The sequence below is a fragment of the Psammomys obesus genome, unplaced genomic scaffold (genome assembly GCF_907164565.1).
Source record: "Psammomys obesus unplaced genomic scaffold, mPsaObe1.curated_primary_1811, whole genome shotgun sequence".
Taxonomy (NCBI): Eukaryota; Metazoa; Chordata; class Mammalia; order Rodentia; family Muridae; genus Psammomys; species Psammomys obesus.
Window position 1 is genome coordinate 13,183,393 of NW_026596131.1, and position 20,376 is coordinate 13,203,768.

General features: G+C 56.9%; 1 protein-coding gene across 1 annotated transcript in view; it reads right to left on the reverse strand.

The window, feature by feature from the left end:
* Dnah17 (dynein axonemal heavy chain 17) overlaps window positions 1–20,376 on the reverse strand; it is a 96,470-nt gene that overhangs the window by 55,133 nt on the left and 20,961 nt on the right. The window contains exons 19-33 of the mRNA XM_055592467.1: window positions 16,163–16,420; window positions 15,160–15,329; window positions 14,470–14,692; window positions 12,866–12,982; window positions 12,680–12,766; window positions 11,284–11,436; window positions 8,912–9,160; window positions 5,894–6,016; window positions 4,787–5,134; window positions 4,606–4,697; window positions 4,189–4,315; window positions 3,606–3,758; window positions 2,701–2,826; window positions 2,052–2,159; window positions 707–838 (exon numbers count right to left, since the gene is read on the reverse strand). Of these exons, the coding sequence (XP_055448442.1) occupies window positions 707–838; window positions 2,052–2,159; window positions 2,701–2,826; window positions 3,606–3,758; window positions 4,189–4,315; window positions 4,606–4,697; window positions 4,787–5,134; window positions 5,894–6,016; window positions 8,912–9,160; window positions 11,284–11,436; window positions 12,680–12,766; window positions 12,866–12,982; window positions 14,470–14,692; window positions 15,160–15,329; window positions 16,163–16,420 (2,466 nt within the window). The remainder of the gene's footprint in view (window positions 1–706; window positions 839–2,051; window positions 2,160–2,700; window positions 2,827–3,605; window positions 3,759–4,188; window positions 4,316–4,605; window positions 4,698–4,786; window positions 5,135–5,893; window positions 6,017–8,911; window positions 9,161–11,283; window positions 11,437–12,679; window positions 12,767–12,865; window positions 12,983–14,469; window positions 14,693–15,159; window positions 15,330–16,162; window positions 16,421–20,376) is intronic.

Sequence of the window (20,376 nt, forward strand, 5' to 3'; positions counted from 1 at the left end):
GGGGGGGGGGGGACCTCAGCTCCAGGCCGGTCCCCGGCGGGGGTGGGGAGGCCCCCCTCTCCATCCCAGACCCCTCTGTTCAGTGCCCCGGGGCCACATCCTCCTGCACACAAGGAACTTCTGGGGTTGTAGTTGGCCCAGCCAGTAAAGAACTTGCTGAGCTCAGTCCCCGGATAGACTGGGACAGATAGACAGCCAGCGTGATGGCTTGCCATCCCAGTCCTGGGGAGGCGGAGACAGGGGAACCTCTGGGGCTGCCTGGCCAGCCAGCCTTGCCTGTGTGTCGAGTTACAGTGTGAGACCCTGTCTCTGCGAAGAAGGTGGCTGGCCCCTGAGAAACCACATCTAAGCTTGTCCTCTGGTCCCCACGTGTATCACACAGACAGACAGACAGACACACACACACACACACACACACACACACACACACACGAATGGACACACACAAAAGAATGGAAACGTTGGGCGCTCCACTCATCTGACTCCTATGAATTGTGTGTGTGTGTGTGTGTGTGTGTGTGTGTGTGTGTGTGTGTGTGTTGGGGGTGGGGAAGGACTGCCACTTCCTCAGTCAACACCCTGGGAAGAGGAGGTAGTGGAAGCTGGAGCCCTTGACAGTGTGGTCGGCCTCCAGGCCCCGCCCTAGGCCCCGCCCCCAGTCCAGGCCCCGCCCTCAGGGACAGCAGCGCCAGCCGGGCTCTCCTGCCTTGGCGATGATCATCTTGGCCACCACGTCCCGGGCGTGCACGTCGATGGTGCAGATGGTCATGATCTTCATCCTGTCGCCAGGGCTGAGGTTGCCGATGAGCAGGGTTATGAGCGCGTTCAGCTGGCTGATCTGCAGTGAGAGGCGCCGTGCTGGGACCCCGCCTGTCAACCCCCTGCCTTGGGGGGGGGGTCCCTGAGCTGGATGCTCAGGCTGTGGGGGCCACAGAAAATGGCGTGCGTGTGTGCGTGTGTGGGAGCGCGTGATTAGCCAGCCCTTGTTTACCACCATGAAGAAACAGAAAAGCTCCTCTCCCCGGTGGGGATACCAGGGCACCCCGAAAGTTCAGTTAGAGCAGCTGCAGGTAGAGCCAGAGCCGAGGATCAGGTTACACACACAGGAGGGAGGCTCCAGAGCCTCGGGAGAAAATGCTGACCCCACCCCCACCCCCGGGATGCTGCAGCCAGTCTAGTGCTGTCCTCACAAGCGCAAGGACCCGAGTTTGAGTCCCAAGACACACCTAGCCAGGTGAAGTGTGGTGTTGTGCGCTTGTACTGCCAACACCGGGGAGGCAGGGACAGAGGATCCTGGCACCCACTGACCAGCCAGCCTGGCCTCACGGGCAAGCCTCAGATCCTGACTCAGAAACAAGGTGGGCACCCACCCGAGGTTCATGCTGGCATCCACACACCCATTGTGTGTGCGCACACACACACACGCGCGCGCGCGCACACACACACACGGCTTAGCAGATGGTGCCTGCCACCAAGCCTGGCAACCTGAGTTTGAACCAGGGAAGCCAAGAATTGACCCCCACACATTGTCCTCTCGTCTCCTTATGCACACTGAGACACATGTTTACACACGCGCACAGAGAGACAGACAGGCAGAGGAGAGAGAGAGAAACATGGAGCTCTGCCTTGGAGTCAGCGGCCCGTGAGGCTCACTTCTGTGCCAGTTAGACACGAGCTAGAGTCATTAGAGAGAGAGAGAGAGAGAGAGAGAGAGAGAGAGAGTCTCCACTGAGGAAATGCCCCTACTGGGTCCTCCGCTCGAGGTTCACTTCCCTAGCTGGTGATGGATGGGAGAGGGCCCCGGGGGGCGGGAGTCCTGGGCTGTGTAAGTGAGCAGGCTGGGCGAGCCTGGAGGAGCGATAGGCAGCAGCTCCCATGGCCTCTGCTTCAGCTCCCGCTTCTGGTCCCACCCCGACTCCCCGGGTCGAAGGCACAGGCTGGAAGCTCTGAGTGTGTAAGCCCGTCCCTCCCCAGCTTTAGGTCACTGTGTTTTATGCCAGGGGGCTTCTGGCTGCTGCCTGGCGCTTTCGGGGCCCCCGAGGTGCCTGCACCTGCTTTTTGTTGTAGTCTTTGATGGCATTTTCGTACCCTTCCTCCAGCCTCCCGAACGCCATGCCCACCTCCGTCGTCCACCAGATCTGGGTGCACGTCAGCGCCACCTGAAAATTACCCAGGGCGTGAGAGTCTGTTCTTTACGGAGAGTAAGATGAGGCCATAGCCAGGCATGGTGGTGGCACACACCTCTAATCCCGGCATTCAGGAGGCCGAGGTAGGGAGATCTCAGAGTTGGAGGCCAGCCTGGTCTACAGAGTGACCAGGACAGCCAGGGCTATACAGAGAAACCCTGTCTTGAACCCTCATCCCCTTCCTCCACCTCCCCACCCCCACCCCCACCCTAAAAAAAAAAAAAAAAAAAAAGAGAAAAGAAAAAGATGAGGTCAAGGGGCTGGTCAGACAGCTCTGTGCTAAGAGCCTGGCTGCTCTTCCAGAGGACCTGGAAGAGGTCCTCTGGAAGGGTTTGGCTTCCCACACCCATACATACGTTCACAACCTTTTGTGACTCCAGCCCCAGGCGTTCTGACACCCTCTGCTGGCCTCCACAGGCACTGCACGTGTGGGGCACTTAGACACGCAGAGGCAACCCCCCCACAATGAAAATAAAGGGGGGGGGGGTCTCAGAGACACGAGAAGGTCCCAGACCTGGGCTGGGTAGTCAAAGATCCACTGCTCCCTCGGCTTCTCCTCATACGTCACCACGGCTTCTGGGATCTCGTGGCGGAGCGTGGCACACATCCGGTCCAGCACCCGGTTCAGCCACACTTCCACCTGTGGGGGGACCGCACACGGACCTCGAAGGCCCCTTCCCCCGCAGTGAGCACAGGGACCCTGCCTGTCTCGACCTTCACACATTCCTTCCCAACCAAGCAGCCGCTGACCTCGGACCTCTGCCTGCATGGTGCTCCAGCCACCATCCCGCTCATCTAGGGCCACCTAACTTCCTTCCTGTGACCAAGCGCATCCCAGTCTCGAAGCAGCGGGCCGGTCAGACGTGGACCGATGAGGGTGTGTGGTCAGAGGGGCAGGATGTACCCCGTTAGCCATCTCGTGGGTTTGCACGGCTGGGCGTGAGCACGACCAACTTTCAGGGACTAGCCACCAACTCCTCCTCCGTCAGGATCCACAAACGGAGGTGCTGGGACACCGCCAGTGCCCCGAGCCATCCTTAGCGCCCTCTTCCCCCTACTCTATGCCTTTGCTTTGCTTCTAAATAGTCGCTTCTAAATAGTGTCTTGAACAAGACACCAAGAACTTGGAAGCTCAGTCCAGGCAGAGGCTGCCAGTCACAAGCCCGTCAGTGGGCAGAGATGCTTAAGGGAGTGCGGGCATGCGACTAGCGACCTAGGTTGGGTACCCAGAATCCACACACGATGGAAGGAGAGAAGTGAGTCCGAAAAGCTGTTCTCCAACCTCCGCTTGAGTGTCGTCTCGCACACTCACTCACTCACTCACACACACCATAAATAAATACATTTATAAAGCAGATAAGAGGTCCCCGGAAGGCTGCCCGCCCCTCCCCAGGCCTGCTGCCCGATCCCCGGGCTCACCTGGCCAGAGAGGTCACACTCCTTATCAAAGTCCACATACTCATCTTCCTTGCTATACATGCCCAGCCCAAACTTGAGCGGTTTTCCGTTGGCGTCCAGACGGAACTTGAGCTTGCAGAGACTGTCGAAGAGTTTGGACAGGTGGCGGCTCACCTGGGGAGAGGCCCTAGAGTTGCCAGCGGCCCCGGGCTCCCGGCCCTCTCTCTCCCCCTAGCCTTCCTCTCTTGTTTCCGGATTATTTGCCCCATCTCTGGTGTTTACTGAGGCAACCACAGGCCTTGGGTGGACATAGTTTCCAGAGCCCCCAGCAGGGCTCCCAGCACGCCCCCTCCTCTGGGCCTCTCCTTCTGAGGAGCCCGGGAAGTGTCTTCCTGGACCCCTGGCTGTGTATCAGGACAAAGCTTGTGGAGGCTGCACGCACACACAGCTCATCAGCCCTCGAAGCCGCCCATTCCATAGCAGGAAACCAGCAGGGAGGGGTCAGCTGACTTGCCCAGAGCCACACTGTATTCATCATGTGTTCGTTGTGGCTTTGCCCTCCAGCCCAGGGCTCAGGGATTTGCCCAGCCACAGCACCACCTACCTCCACGGGGTCATTTCCGTTGGAGAGGATGTCCAGCAGGTCAGCTGAGGAGACAAAGTAGAACCTTGGGAAAGCCAGTCTCTTCGTCTCTAAATATTCGGCCAATGCCTTTTCACACACAGCCAAGCTGAGGGAGGAGGGGAAGGGGACCAGTTGGTCCTTTTCTGCAGGGCTCTTGGCCAACCCGCATCCTCTCAGCTTACTGAAGGCCTCCAGCCTTTTCTCCACAGGCCAAGATCATCTCAGATATTCTGAGCAGACACCCACCCTCCTTCCCCCCTCCCTGGCTCTCCCCCAGCTCTGACCACACAGGAGGCTGGGGCATTATCAGCCTGTGGCCTGTGCCTTTGCACAGCGGGCATCCCGTGACCATACCGTCAACACCTTGGCTGGACGTACGAGGTATGGGGGACCCACCTCTTCTTCAGCACCTCTAGTTTATCGTAGAGACCCGGCTTGTTGGTGGCCTCCACCACGTTTGGTGTTGTCACAGCGTCCGCCATCAAGGCCTTGGAGGAGAAGGGGGGGGTCACAGAAGTGTTGGAGCCTGTCTCGGCCGCGGTGGCCACTCCTGGGAGCGGCCGGCCGCCGGGCTCACCTTGAATTCCTGGTCGATGACGTCAAAGCGCTTGGAGTCCTCCGGCAGCTGGGCGCGGATGTCTTCGGAGCCGATGAAGATGCTCTCCAGGTGGCTCCAGGTCCTCTGGACTTCGAACCAGATGGAGATGACGGAGTCGGCGGTGGACAGCTTCTGCTGCCAGCTGGTTACCTCCTTCAGGAAGTGGGACAGGTACTTGGACATCATCAGGGTCTGCAGCTGCACCTGGTTGTCCTCCAGCGTCTCCACCAGCACCTCGTCTGACTTGAGCATCATGGTTCCGGTCCGGGGGTGGGGCTCGTGCTCAAACTCCATGGTGGTCCAGGTGCTGTCCAGAGTTCTGAGGACCTGTCAGGGGAACGGGTGATGGGGGCGTCACCCACGGCCTGTCTCAGCGCTGTTGCTGCCTGGTGCTGCCAGGTTGTGGACCCCTCAGAAGTGGAGGGAGTGGGTCACCTGAGGGGTTAGAGAACCACCTCGTTGCCCGCTTGCTTTCGGCCTCACTGTGGAGTCACTGTGGCCAGCAGCTTCCCTCTAGCCTGCTGTCAAGCCTTCCCCTGTGAGGGAGAGCACCCCCCCCCATCCCGAGGATGCCCGAACAGGCCCTCCCTTCCAACGATGATGTTGCTTGTCAGGTATGTTGTCACTGTCCCGGCAGTGACAAAGGTAACTAATGCACAAGCATGAATTAGGGCGGAGGGCTCAGGGAGGCTGGCTCAAAGCTCCCGGGACACGGAACAAAACTAGGGTGCTGGCACCCATATTGTTCTGAGCTGAGGGGCCACAGCAGCCCAGAGCCCAACCCACAGGAGGGCAGACAGACAGCTGGGTCTTAGGGAACGCAGAGCAGCTCTCATGCTCCACTGCAGATGCAGGCCTTGGGCTCTGCCAAAGCGTGCTACGCCGCGGCGTGCTGGGGAAGAGTAGCTAGGAATGGGATGGTTCAAAGATGCTCGGTTCCGCTGACTTTTCTGTCCCGAGCTGGCGAAGGAATGTAGGCTGCTAGACTACCCCCGTCCGCTACCCCACCGCCCCGGAGCCTGTCTGAGGCCGGCCGGTCCCGGATCCCCGGGGGCAGAAGAGCCAGGTGGACGGCCCCGGGCCCACCTTCTCCATCCCTGACTCCTTCACGGCCTTGTCCACGATGTTGCGGACCTCGTCCTCGTACTTGTGGAGGTTCAGCTGCAGCAGGTCTGCCAGGGTGGTCTCCTCCGACATTTCAAACTTCACCTGGGGGCGGGGAACAGGTGCGCTCTGCAGGAGGCCAGGCGTCCAGTGGCCGGCAGCAGCAGGTGCCCAGCGGTGGGCAGCAGGCCTCTGAGAGCAGCCCTGGCCCCTTTAGGGCACTTTACCCGGTGAGGAAATTATTTTCCTTGCTACTTCGTAACCGTAAGTTTGCTGCTGTTATGAACTGTACTGTATCTGTTTTCCAATGGTCTTAGGCGACCTCTGTGAAAAGGGTCATTCAACCCCTCCCAAAGGGGTCACGACCCACAGGTTGAGAAGTACTGACTTAGGACCTCAGGGCTTGGCCTGCAGGCGTTTAGGACCTCAGGACCAGGTTGTCCTGGATTTCTACACTAAATCTGGTGACAGGACCTCTCGTGGGACAAAGAAGTGAGGCTTTGAGTCACAGCTGAAGGAGACAGCAGACATGGAGCCAGAGCGACCAGGGAACTCACGGAGCCGGGAGGCTGAGAGAGGCAGGAAAGACCCTGGACCCTCCTTACTGAGCTTCTCAGAGCTGGGTGAGAGCGTGGCTCTGTGGCTGAAGCTGTCCACGCTGTCACGGCAGCCCAGGGGACGAGTCCATCCCATAAGGGGCTTCTGGGTAACAGGCACGGTATTGATTCTCCAACAACAGGACGACCTGCTGCCATCACCCCGCCGCCACCACCACCAGAAGCCCAGGGTGCGCCCTTGAAGGGACTCTGACGTTCTGGTTCCTTCCTCTCTTGCTGCTTCCAGGCCACAGGACGTGAGCAGCCTCGGTCATCCTGTGTCCCCTACCGTGGACAACGCCAGCACAGTCCCAAAGCTTCGGGACCAAGATGGCAACTGTGAAACAAACCAAACCTTTTCTGCTTTCTGTTGGTGACCTCAGGTGCTTTGTCACAGCAGAGAATGCTAACACACCTACCTTGTTCTCTGCTCACACTCCCAAGTTCATATTCTCTCTTTCACAAAGACGCCTGCTCTTTCTGAGCCCAGCAACCAACGCTTGCCCGCCCGCTGGTGGATCTGACACCTATAATCATGTTTAGGGGATACCTCCACACCCCACAATGCCCTTACGTGTTGAACCACCCATCTTTCAGTGGGGGCCATTTAATTGTTCACTTTTGTTCTTTTTGAGATAGAGTCTTACTACACAACCCAGGCTGGCCTTGAACTCTTAATCCCTTTGCCTCAGCCTCTCCAGCACTGGAACTGCAGGCATAGGTCACAGAACAGACTCAAGGTTGCTTGAAAGAGCCCCTGGGATCTCTCCCAGCACGCTTGTGTGGGGTGTGCAAGTCTGGGAAATTTGGAGTCTTCGTGCCCAGGAGACACCCAGTATGGGGGCGGGCAGGAGGCCTGGACATGACCCTTGCAGGACACCTGAAGGACTGCTGGGGCCTCGTGGAGGAGGGCAGGTATTTGGTCCCACCTACCACGCCTCCTGCCTGTGCCCGCCGCCAGACATTTTGCTTTAAAGTTCCACCGCGGTCTCTGCTCCCCCAGCCCCACCCTCATGTTTCCACCTGAGCCCACATCCGCCCGCTAGTCCTTGTCCTTATGTCTTTCGGAATGGCTAGCTGCAAAAGCAAGCCCAGGCAGGTTCATAGCTAGTGCCTTTCTTTTCCCAGAGCCTCACACACTTGTCCTTGGTACAGTGATGGTCTGAAAGCTTCCAAGAAGAAAATTTTGAAAAAGCTCTCTGCCCTTGGTTGTTTGCCTCAAAGCAGGATATCGATCTACCGAGGTGTCCTGGGTCCCTGGGGACCTCACTCTCCCAGCAAGGCCATGGGAGGAGTCTAGGGGAGGCACCTGGTTTCACCCACTCTGTCCCTGAAACTGGCAAGCCTCCCCACATCACCCCAGGTCCTGCTCTGTGGTCTCAGAACTTCTTCAAATGTGCTGCTGAGATAATTCATGACCTCCCCCTTCAACCCCCCTGGGGTTCCTTCCCCCCCAGATTCTGGGCAGCCAGGCTAAGGCAGGTAAAGGGAGAAGAAAACATTCCTCCTCTTCAACTTCAATGCTATTCTTCTCTTCCTCCTCGCCTGCTGGGGGCCAGGGGCCAGGTTTTCTATCTGTTTTTTCTATCAGGTTTTCTATTGCTGGCCTGCAGGGCGATGCAGAGCAGCTGGCCTGTTGGGCATGCTTTGAGACTGAGCTCTTGCCTGCCTCCCGTGGGTGCGAAGGCCAGGAGCGATGCCTCGGGCATACACATCCTTGGAAGTTTTGGGGCGCTCGGAATTGAACTGGGATGAAAGGGTGCTCCAACAAGGAGCACCTTCATCACCTCCAGCCTTCCTGTGCTGTAGGTACATCCGGTGACAATCAGAACTGGCTACGCACTCTCAGGGCCTGGGTGAAATGAACACACAGGGCCTCTGAAGATGATTGAGTTTTGGTCAGCGAGTGCCAAGCTACCAGACAGGATGTGCTCACTGGCGATTGCTGGTGGGAGGCAAGTCACCTTCTTCAGTGCTGTGGCCACTGCTGAGTTACTTCAGCTCGTGTTCAATAACCCAACCGGTGCTTGTGGATAGGATACCCCCCCCCCCCCAACTAAATGCAGTGAGCTATGATACATACAGCAAGCGAACAAAAAGGCGTGAAAATAAAGGAGGGCCTGGGGGAGAAGAAAGGGTTCAGTGGGAGGAGGGGAGGAAGGATGACAGCGTGGAGGACGAAAGTGACCAGAGTACATTGTAGACCTGTATGACGTCACCAGAGACCCCAGCAGAGCCGAAGACAAGCACAGGCTCTTTGACCTCCAAGCCCACACCCAGCGTCATCAGCTTCGGGTACTGGCACCCCATCTCCACCACCCAGGCAGCTCAGGCTAGCCCACCTTGTGGCGGACGGGCTGCCGGCAGCCACCCTCCCCCTTCACCCCGCCCCCAGCCGGGGCACCTGGGTGGCTTGCATGAGCTGCTGCCAGTGGCGGTCGCGGATGGCGGGGTTCTGCAGCTCGCTCACGGCCCGCAGGGACGTGATCATGTTTTTCACCGTGTTGTCCAGCCCCACGAAGGCATCCCAGGTTTTCATCTCCTTGTCCAGCGTCCTCACGTCCTTGGCGAACTTCTTGCAGTCGATGTCCATCTGCTCCACGTTGATGTCCTTCCACTTGGTGGTCTTCCAGTCGTCGATGCTGGTGTTGACCTGCGGGAGAGCCCGTGTCACCTCTCTCCCTGCCCTATGTGCTGTGGGAGAGCGTGGGGACGGTGACACGCAATGTACTTTTTTTTTTTTTAATTTTTTTTTTTTAACTGTAAAAGAGCTACTCGGCAGAAATTCAAATTCCTCCAGGAGCAGCATTTCTTGAAATCAAAACATATGCTCATGGCTGCCCTAGGTGAGCGTAGTCGCATTCTGCTTATCAACTGTGACACTTTAAATCAGTCAGTCCGCCTGAACAGACCGAGCTCTGACCACTCAGAGGGAAGCCAGCACCTGATCTCGCTAGGTAGGTGTGCCTGCCTGCTGGATCTACATGCTCAAACACTTTGCCTTGCTGAAATAATTTACATTGTGTGGTCATTTGTTTCGTGCACGTGCGCGTGCACGTGTGTATGTGTGTGTATGTGTGTGTGTGTGAGAGAGAGAGAGAGAGAGAGAGAGAGAGAGAGAGAGAGAGAGAGCGACTCCAGGCCTATTTCTCCCAGGGAGCAGTGCCCAGTGGGGGAAACATTTGGAATTGAAATCTAAAGACTTGAGTGAAAAGAGCGAACCGACCACTGTGCCGTAGAAGCCACAGTTTAATAAAAGATGGAGGGTGAAATGTCTGTTGTGGGCCTATGCTGGGTCCTGCTGGCGGCTGGCAAGCTTTGGCGCGCTCTCCCTCTGGGAATGACCACTAACTTGCCTCAGCCAGGACACATGGGCCAGGCCCAGACTTCTCGGCAGGAGCCCTGACTGCTAACACTTGGCTGGGCGTGCTCTCTGCCTGCCTTGTCCATCACACTGATACGCAGCCTGGACTACTGAGCTTACCTTCGATGGATTGCTGCCTGGAACAAGAGTGTGAGGAAAGCATTTTGTTGTGTTCAAAACATAGAGGTATTTGTTACTGCTTGATAACTCAGCTTATACTGACTAATAAAATCATTGAAGAAACTTCATTTCTGACAATAAGAAAAAGATAAGCCACCTGAAAAAAAATTGTACCCAGAGCAGAAACAGAGGACGCTGAGAGCCCGTGTCCCTCCATCCGGGGTGTGTTGGAAAAGGCTGCAAAGCTGGAAGCTGCTAGTCATTGACAGGATCAGACTGTCCACACAGTACTCGAGGAGGAGGGGCCTGCACCTGGCAAGCATGCATGACTCAGGCAGACCCAACTGCAGTGTCTTCAGGATGAGCACAGGAGGCCTGACGCCCTCACCTGCACAGGACTCAGTGGCCCTGACTTGCCGGCAGGTTCGAGTCCACCCTGCGTCTCGCCATCTTGCAGTGTCCTGGCTGGTTGGTTGTCCATGCCTTTTCCTGGGCCACCCTGCCTACCCATGCGCATGGCCTCTCCGGGGCCAGGCCCCCTTTAGTGATTTCTGTTAAGGGAGACGTTGCTCTCGCCTGACGCAAACGTCCGCATCCGTTTTGGACCCTCCAGGTCTAAGTGCTAAGAAGGGCCACCATGAGCTACGAGCCTCCAGAGCACGGCGTTCCGCTACCCACGCTCTAACTGCCTCTTGTGTGCGTGGCTTTGGCTGGCCTGGAGCCTGCCTTGAACTTCCTGCCATTTCTGCCTCCCTGGCGCTGGGAAGGCCGGTGCATGCCGCCACACCTGTCTTCCAGACATGACATGGCTGCTGCACTCATGAGCTCACGGCACACAAGAACCGCATGAGACTTGGCCTTTCAACCATTCATCGTGGGGCGTGATTTGGCCACTGGTTAAGTTGTCCTTGCTGGAGTAAGTAAACCTCACAGCTATGGTCAGGCAAGCAACCAGAATTAAACTCAATGGGCCACCAAAACCAACCAACCAAACCAACAAAAAGACACAAAAGCAGGAGGAACCTTATTGAGAAGAATGGGTTGGAGGGAGTCTAAGGGGGATAAGAGGAAAATGAGGGAATGAATAACATTTAAGAGAGGAGAGATGCAAGAGAAGATGAGAGGCAGAGGAGGAGACAGAGAGGAGAGGCAGGACAGGAGGGAGGTCACAGATGGAAGGAGGCCGATACTGCACAGGGCTGATGGGGCTGCACTCTTACAACCAGAGGTCCCTGCTGGGGCTTTACGGCGCATGTAGAGTCCCCAGCCCCATCCCACAGGGCCTGGCTCACCATGACAATCATGTCCCAGAGTTCCTTCAGCAGGCGGACCTCCTTGTGGCAGGCCTTCAGCTGCTTGTAGTCCGGCACCGTGACCTCGAACAGGCCGGCGGACTTGCACAGTGCTTCCATGACACTCTCCATGGCAGCGATGCTCTTTTGTTGCTGGGGTGGGACGGGACATCAGTGGGTTCCCCAGCCCGTGTGCCCCCTCTCCTGCCTCCCACCAGGCCCCAGTAAACCAACTGCTCTGTCCTCTAGCAGCACCTTCCCATCCCCTGATAGAGACCACTGCTCCAGCCAAGATGGCAGCAGCCCTCTGTGACGCCCAGCACTCTGGGATGTAGCAAGAGGAGGCTCGTTTCTACAGATTCATGTCGGCGTGGGAGTCAATGAGGGCATCTGTGTTGTTGGCATGGGCACAGCCATGACAAGAACCCCAGTACCTCAGACCCATGGGCTTGGCAAGCAAGGCCTTTTTCCAGGTTGGGCTCAGGGAGATGACAGGCCTCCCTGGTCCATGTGGGGTACTGACAGTGTGTGCCGAAAACATTAGCCGCTATGCCTTTGTCTTCCCCCCTCCTCGCAGCTCCCTCCTTCCAGCTCCCTCCTCCTTTCTCCCAGCTCCCTCCTCCCTCCTCACAGATGTTCACAGACTGCTCACCTACGGAGTCCCTCTATGGAGATGAGCTTAAACCAATCTCCTCATTCAGCTGTGCACAAAAAAAACCCTGCCTCCTCGATTCAGACATGTGTATTTCCGGGCTGCTGTGTTGTCACCCGAGGGCACAGCCCACCTGATCCCAACCTTTCTCTCTGGGTGTAGCCCTAGCTACATCACCCCCTAGGTTGTGTAGGTCTCAGCATGTCTAGGCTGACTCTTCTATCGTTAATTTGTTTTTGAGGTTGGGTCTCAAGTAGCCCAGGATAGCCTAAACTTTCTACAAAGCTGAAGCTGTCCCTGAACACCTGACCCTCCTGGCTCTATCTCCCAGGAGCTGAGGTGACTGCTGTGAACCGCCACAGCCTGCTGGGGCCGCATGTGCCATGCTAGGTTCATCTCCCAACAGCCATTGCTTCCATACCACACCTTCACCGTACTAGAAATGCCAAAACTCAGCACAGGATTGCTTTAAGGAAAGAAAAACAAGTGGGCATCGAGATTGTGGCTCAGGAGAGTGGCATGTGAAAAGGCCATGAAGAAAAAGGAGAGACGTGACTCTAAGGACGGGCGCTCAGGGCAGGGGAAATGGGAGGCGGCTAGAAGGACCTTGTGGGGTTGGCATCTGCCCAGCGGGCTGAGGCCCCCAGGGTCTGGCTCCTGGCAGCGCCCCCTAAGTTTCCATTTGCGGGGAGTAATGACCAGCAGCACACGGGGGGCCCTCCCCGCAGTGCAGGCTGCGAGTACCTTATTCAGGGACTTGTAGGGGTCGGGGTCACTGAAGGAGAACGGGGCTTCTTGTCTGAATTTCTCCCTGAATTCGTGCTGCTTGAGCTGTGAGAGAACAGGGGGTGGCGGTCGGCTCAGAGCACCCCAGCCTGCCGCACCCACCCCGTGCTCCTCCCAGCCCCACCTGGCCACCTGCCGGCCCACCTCAAACTGCTGGCACTTGCGCCGGAGGATGTTGACCTCGTTGGCCTGGAGGGGCGCCACATTCTGCTTCACCTGAATGGCCAGTTTCTTGGTGTTGGTCCACTTCTCTGGTAGCTCCTGTGGGAGGCAAAGGCCAGGGAGGTCTCTTTTCCATTTTTCTGCCTTTGGGGCTATTATGTATTTATTCATTTGGGTATTTAACGTGTCCGGGTGTTTGTCTGCACGTAGATATGCACACCACGTGCGTGCAGTACCCAGGGAGGCCAGAAGAGGGCATCAGATCCCCTGAAACTGGAGTCACAGACAGTTGTGAGCTGCCACGTGGGTGCTGGGAACCGAACCCAGGTCCTCCCCAGCCCCTCCTCTCCCCCCTTCTTAAACGCTCTGCGTGAGCTCACTGCAGGCCCGGTACAGACTTTTAAAGGAGCACGGAGTGCTTACATCGCCCCCAGTCAGCCCCGGAATGGCAAACCAGGAGCTGGCGTGTTCTACAGCCAGACCCTGTCTCCTGGTCATAGTGTTCATCAGCCTGAACCTGTCCACGTGAGCACCCTGGGTATACATGCCTGTGATGTGCACGTGCAGGAGGGTGCATGTGAGTGCCCAAGTGTGCATGCGTATTCACGTGTGTTCATGTGTGTGCCTGCGTAGGTGCCTATATGCGCGAGGGCGTAGGAGTGCCTGTGTGTACATTTGTGCACGTGTGCCTGCACACCAAGAGCAGAAAATATTTAAAGAAAACAAGCAGCCACATCCATGCCACTGAACCTCCCTGAGCACAATCAGACATGCTGGCACAACCTGCCCTATGTGGAAGAGATCCTTATCCCCCAGCCGCTCCCCCCACCCCCGCACGGCCCGGGGGACCCTAAGGACTGGCCACATGCTTCAAAACTCTTTGGCTTCATCTGGCCTGTTGCTTAAGGTCAGGGGTGGGCCCTCAGCAGTACAGGGCTACCCAGGCTGACTGGGGCCATGGGCCGGTGGCTCTGTGTCCTTGTTCCCACTGAGCCATGGGTCTGGGCAGTGGCTAGAGCTGGCTCACACAGACACGGGAATAGACCTGGTGTGACTGGAAAGTGGGAGGGATGGAGGTGGGGAGAGAGGGGAGATAGATAGGAAGGAGAAAGGGGGAGGAGGAGGGAGGAAAGACACGAGCTTAGGGGGAGATGGGAAAATGAGGAGTCAGCAAGGGTAGAGAGTGCTGTCACCTTGGAGACCCCCCTAGAGGGACTTCTCCATCCTGTTCAGCTATAGCCAGTGTAGGCCTCTCTCCTGTTGGCAATGGACGTCACGGAGCAGTGAATGGCTGAGCATAGGCAGCCTCTGGCTGCTTCTTCACTCACTAACCTCCAGGCCCCTCTCTCTCTTTTTCTTTCTGCCCCAGTCTCCATGAGCTTTCACATCTGTTGGAGTGTCTGCCATGCTCAGGAGGTGGTTTTAACTCCAGTAACTACCAGTAAGTGCGCCCCTACCTCGGGACCGTGGCCGTGGGCTCCAGGAAGGTTCTCCTGTGTCAACAGCCCTGGGGACCCAGAGCCTAGCAGGCGTCTTGGCCGTGGCCCCGGGCATGGCAGCGCTGCCCAAGTGGCATGGGTACCCACCTGCAGCTTCAGGTAGGTCTCCTCTGGCATCTCCTCCCCGTAGGTCTTGAGCAGCTCGATGGTTTGCTTCAGGGGCTCGAACATGTTGTCGGTAGCCACCTGCCTCTCCTTGACCTTCATCAGGTGGCCCATCACCTCCACCAGCCCGTCGTAGTCTCCCTCCTTCAGCGGCCTCTTCAGGCCCGAGCGGGTGATGCCCATAAATTTTTCCAGATCATCGAGACTGCAGGACCAGGGGACACTGTGAGGGGCTCGGTCCTCCTCGGGATCCGCCTCAGCGTCAGCTTAGCAAGGACCCTGGATGGACCGCCATGCGAGGCACCACCCAGAGGGGAGCAGCTTCTGTCCCCATATGGCCCCCTCAGCCTAGATGGATGCCGCAAAGATCCTGTTAGTGTAGACCAGGCTGGCCCTTGAACCCTATCCCAAAGGCCAGGACAGCAAGGTCAGCGCAGCCAGCCAGTGGGCCTCCCAGATGGGCTCAGCTGGACAGCACACTCATTGGATGCTACAACTACCAGGCCGACCCACTGGCCTTCCTTCGGGACAGAGCACGGTGTGTGTGTGTGTAGGTGTGGGTGGTGCTTGCTTCACCTCTCCCCTCGGCTTCACACTCCTGCCTGCCCTGCACGGTGGAAGGCTGCGACCTTGGCGTCCTGGGTAGGCCTGGCTGTCTGGGCAGAGGCCCACCTGTTGATGACATGGTTGCTCAGGTGCCGCTTGAACAGGAGGCTCCAGCGCTTGATGATGTTGAGCAAGGCCTGCTTGAAGGGCCGGCAGTCGCACTGCAGCCAGCCGTGGAAGACTTTGGTGTTCTCACACCTGGAAACCTCCTCGTACAGCTTCTCGTAGGAGTCGATCTGCCCGACACAGCCGCGGGGCTCCGTCAGCCACGGCCTCTCCTCCCCCGGCCCACGGGAGCCAGGGCCGCTCTCTGCCTGGCTGTGAGGAGCAGCCTCGAGGCCCAGGGTCCAGCTTGGGAGAGGCCAAGACCACGGCTGCCTGTCTGCCAAGCACCCCAGAGCTCCTACTGCCCCCCGAAGGCGGACAGTCAGTCAGAAGGGGATGGGGTTGGAGCAGTAGAGGACTCCCAAAGAGCACCCCCTCAACTGACGGGAGTGCTTGCCCACTTGGGCCACCCCATCCTTGAGACGGAGCGGGAGGGCCCTTCCTCATTGTGCCCTCGACCACTCTGGAGACGTGCAGGGACTGTCTCATTTTTGCAGACCCCTGGCACTCTGACACCTGGGCGTTTGCCCACCTTCCTGCGGGCTGATCCATAGACAGCAAACCCTCACCCGGAGCCTGGCTGAGTGTGGTATGGCTCCCAGCCGCCTCTCATTGGGCTCTCACGGAGTCTTATGCTCAGGATCAGTAGTGCCCTGTCCTAGCCACCGCAGGACAGGACAGCAGCCAGCCCAGCACAGAGCCCTGCCCTCACCAGAGCTAACGAGCTAACGGAGGCCATTCACACGGCCAGCCTGGTCGATCCTGCCGACTCAGCTTCCCTCAACACTGGTGCTCTCCCGTGTGGTGTGGTGCGGTATGGCATGCCTGTCCTCCTGGCCTCACTGAGGGCAATTGTAGAACCTATGTCTTGACCAGGCCACCTAGGTTTCAAATTAGGCCCTGAGGTCATTCACCTGAGGACTCAGGGGAAGGCGACGCAGGGGAGGGCAAGGGCCATACGCACCTGCAGCTGGAACTGAGCCAGCGTAGGTGGTGACTTGGGGGGCGCGGAGGAGTCTATCCGGGTGTCCAGCTCCTCAGGGGTGGGCGCGTGGCCAAAGTAGAGGAAGTTCTTCATAAACTCCTGGAGGTCATCCACCCAGAGGTACGAGTACCTCTCGAAGGAGTCCTGGTACTCCTCGGCCACCTTCATGGCCCCGATGACCAGGCTGGACAGTTCCTCTCGCATCTCTATGAGGTCTGTGATATCCTCCAGGTCGGTCTGCAGGAGTGGGGGCAGGGACAGAGGGTGAGGTGTGGTGTGCCTTTCCTGCGTGGCAGATCTGCCCCTGCCGAGGGAGTGGCTCCCCATGGGTGAGAGCGCTGCCCAGCAATCTGCCCGGGAAGTGGGGACGACAGCCGGTGCGCAGCGCCCTCTGGGTAGAAGACCGGCCAAGGGTGGCTGCGGTCTGTCCAGCCCCAGGATGACTTGGGTTCCAGCTCACCCGCTCTGCGTTTGCACAGGCCTGGGCCGTGCGCCAGGCTGGACAGTAGGGACACAGGCCTGGCTCACGTGGGCTGTGTGAAGTGGAGGTAGACGCTTGTCAGAGAGTAACAAACTCAGAAAGTTACTCCCTAGTGTTATCGATGGTGTAAGAAAACCGATTGTATCTGCAACCTGGCCTTTCAAATTCCTCAGTATGTTTTGTGAAGACCTGCAATTCAGATTCCCTTCCAGATGCAGGCCTGCCCACTTCTGGCTGGTTACTGCTACAGGAAGAGCTATTCTCTTTCGGTATGTTTCTCCGTGTTTACCGATTTTTGTTGAGTTTCATTTTTAGTTTGATCTTGATGCCTTTCATCCTTCATTAGTTCTCACTGTGTAAACTTAAATCTTCTAATAAAGATTAGGGGGAGGGGAGCAATCACAGAATCAACACCTTGATTTGGGGGGGGGGGGGGTTAAGGGGCCCAGATTCAGGATGGGTCAGTCCGTCAGCAAAGGGCTGACTCGGACAGAGCCCTTGGCTGCCCTGAGGAGCTTGATGGCAGAACTCTCTCGGGCTACCGAAGTTGGTTTTTGGTTTTGATCTTTTTAAAAAGATTTTATTTCTCACTTCTGTGTGGGTTTGGGTTTGGGTTTGGGTGTGTGGCTCTGTCCCGCCACGGAAGCCATACCCAGCACAGAAAAGCACCCCAGAAAGTTTGCTTGCCCCTGCGTCCTTCTCAGAGCCCTGTGTGCTTGCATGCACTGTATCTTGGTTCTAAGGTTGACGAACCACCTGCTCCTCTAAGCCAAGGCTCAGGCACCACAGTCCCATAGGTGCAGAGCAGATGGGTGGCTGCTTGGGAGTGGCTCTGCCACCAGGACCCCTCACCCAGCTTTGCTCCATCCTGTGAAGAATGGAGTCCACCTCCAGGTGGAGACTTGCCTTGTTAAAGGCTAATCCAGTGGGGGCAGGTCAGGGCCTGGCTGGGGGCCACACCTCCTAGAATTGCTGCCTCTCCTGTGGGGGTCCTCCGGGAGCTGAGCTACCACGAGATTGGCCTGGGTATGCCCGCCTTTCTGACTCCCTGCTCAGAGGAGGGCTTTTCTTTGTCTTTCAGATGCTGGTTGGAACTTAAGTATGTCTAAACTCCACAGGCGGCTTTACTCTTTTTCTAAAGACTCTCCATGCCAGCTGCAGTCTGGTGCCTACCCTCCTCCCCTCCCAGCCACTTTTCTTCTTCTCCATCCTCCAGGCAGCTGCACAAGTCACAGGCCGCCTGCCCTGAGGAAAGTTTCCTTTCTAACCCAGCACATCGCCCTTGAACATGTTTGATTCTGTTCTTTGTCCTCAGCTGCTGTTTGTGTTGTTCTTAAATTCCTTTATTAATGAGACTTAAGAGCCCCAAGAGGGGACCACTGGGACTCCCCAAGATCTCAGGCTGTTATTTCCTGCCTTTTCTTTAACTGGCAGAGAAAAGGAACCATGTTCCAATACCCAAAGCAGGCGCCAGCTGCCGGGCGGCTACTGCCAAGGGGGCCACTGTCTGTGCGTCCGGGGTCGGCTCTGGGGGCACTGAAGGGACAGAGAGAGGAAGGCCTGCAGCTTTGGGGAGCACAGAGGTGAGAAGGCCTGGCACTGTCAGCTTGTCTGGTCTAGACCCTTCTGAGTGAGCTGTGGGGAACAGAAGCATCCGGATTGCTGCTCTAGCACGTTGGCATGAACCCTTCAGCCTGGCTGGTGCGTCAAGCTAACACCGGCACTTCTGGTCCCGAGATGTGGTCAGTTCCAGGAGCTGCCGGGGGTCAGAGTTTCCCCTTCTGTTTTCACATCCATGGCAGAGTCAGGGTGGGCTGAGCAGCATGTGGTAAGGCCACTGCCCTCGGCCTTTTCTCCCAGGCCTTTCCTGAAAGGCCAGCCAATTCCCCAGCTTCCTGTGCCCTGGATCATAACATGTCCTCTGCTCTGATGACATCACATACCCTAGCCCCTCATTTTCCTGATTCCTAGCGCCTCAGGTCTGATCCACCAGTGTCCCACGGGACACAGCTCTCGAAAAAATGAAAAACAGGGAAGCCATCCTGATTGGCGCATACCTGTGAGGCTGGTTTCCAGTGTGTTCTCTTGATTTAAACAGACAGAAACCAGTCTGTCTGTTTAAACGAAACAAAACAAAAGAAACTCCTCCATGTTGTGTAGCTATTCTCCAGAAAGCTGTTCTCCAAGGAGGCTCCCTCAGGACTCAGGAAGGAAGGAAACTCACAAGGGTCAAGGAAACTCCTGACACAGGGTTCACAAAGCTGGCCGCCAGGTCATATGAGCAGTGACTGCTGGCAAGAGGATACTGTGGTGGGGCTGCCTGAGATCCCTGCCGGTAGCTCCAGGGGTGAGCTTTTGTGAGTCCTCACTCATATCGGGAAGGCTTTTCAGTAGCTGCCTTTGAGCAACCCACACCCTTGTCAGTAAACGCGATAAACTCGCTGACTCCCTCAGCTAGGCTCGGTGGGGTAGGCTGTGTGTGCTACTGCCGGTACTCCATCTTAGGTGAACAGACATTTGTTCAAGTCTCCTCAGGAAGTGTCACAGGGCGTCCCCTGCATGGGCCTGCCATCATCACATCCCCTTGCCCCAGCCCTGGCTGCCACCACGACGCACTCACAGAAAAACCGGTTTCTGTTTAAATCAAGAGAACACACTGGAAACCAGCCTCACAGGTATGTGCCAATCAGGATGGCTTCCCGGCCTGGCTTGTCAGACGTAATTGGCAACAGACACTATCAGACAGCTCTAGTCTGGGATGGACACCGAAACTCTCTCCAATTTGTATTTTTTACTGTACAAACAAATGCGTTAGCAGCATGCCTGCTCCCCCAGCTCTGGGCTCTGCACCCTGAACCGGAGCAGACCCGGCACCCAATACACTCAAATCAGGCCGGTGGGGGAGGCAGCAGGGAACAACTCTAAGAGCTAACCTCCAACTTGACTAAGTTTAGCATCACGTTCGGGTATGGCTGTGAAAACGTCTAGAGGACCTGAGCTGCGGTGGGAACACACAGCCCAGAGTATCGGGGAGAAGGCGCCAGTCCCAGCTGCCATTGCTCTCGGCCTCCCCAAGAAGATATTGAAAGGGTTAGGCTAACTTTTTAACCTATATGGCTTCTAAAGCCTATAGTTTTGAGTTTTAGGTCCAGGTTAAGCTAAAGCCTCTTAGTACCTTTCCAGAGAATGGAGGAATGTGACCCTATCTGTGAGGACAGATATAAAAAAAGGCAAGCAAGCAATGACCTTCATTCAACAAAAGGAGGACCAGACCCTTGTCTTTGAGATAGCGTTTCTTAGCAACGAACCTAGACTTCTTCTGAGTAGCTTTTGACCTCCAGCCAAAAGTCTGTAGCCCCTAATCTTCAAGGATGAGCTAACCACCCCCACCTTCAATTGCAGCTGCATCCACACTTGGCAGGACTGGCCAAGCTTGAGCATTAAGACTAACCAGTTATCTTACTTTATAGCTTCCTCATCCAATCCTAAATTGCCAAGACTGCAACTTCAAATCTCCCGCAATTTTTCTTTTAAAAACCTAAAGGCCTTTGTCTCCCAGTGCCACTCTTTGCTGACCAGCAGGGGTGACCCCGTTGCGCAATGGTTAATAAACCTCTTGCTTTTGCAACGAGTCTTGGTCTGGGGGAGTTTCTGGGAAGGGCACGATCTTGAACTCCTGAGCTGTGAGACCTCAGGTCTTACAATACAATGT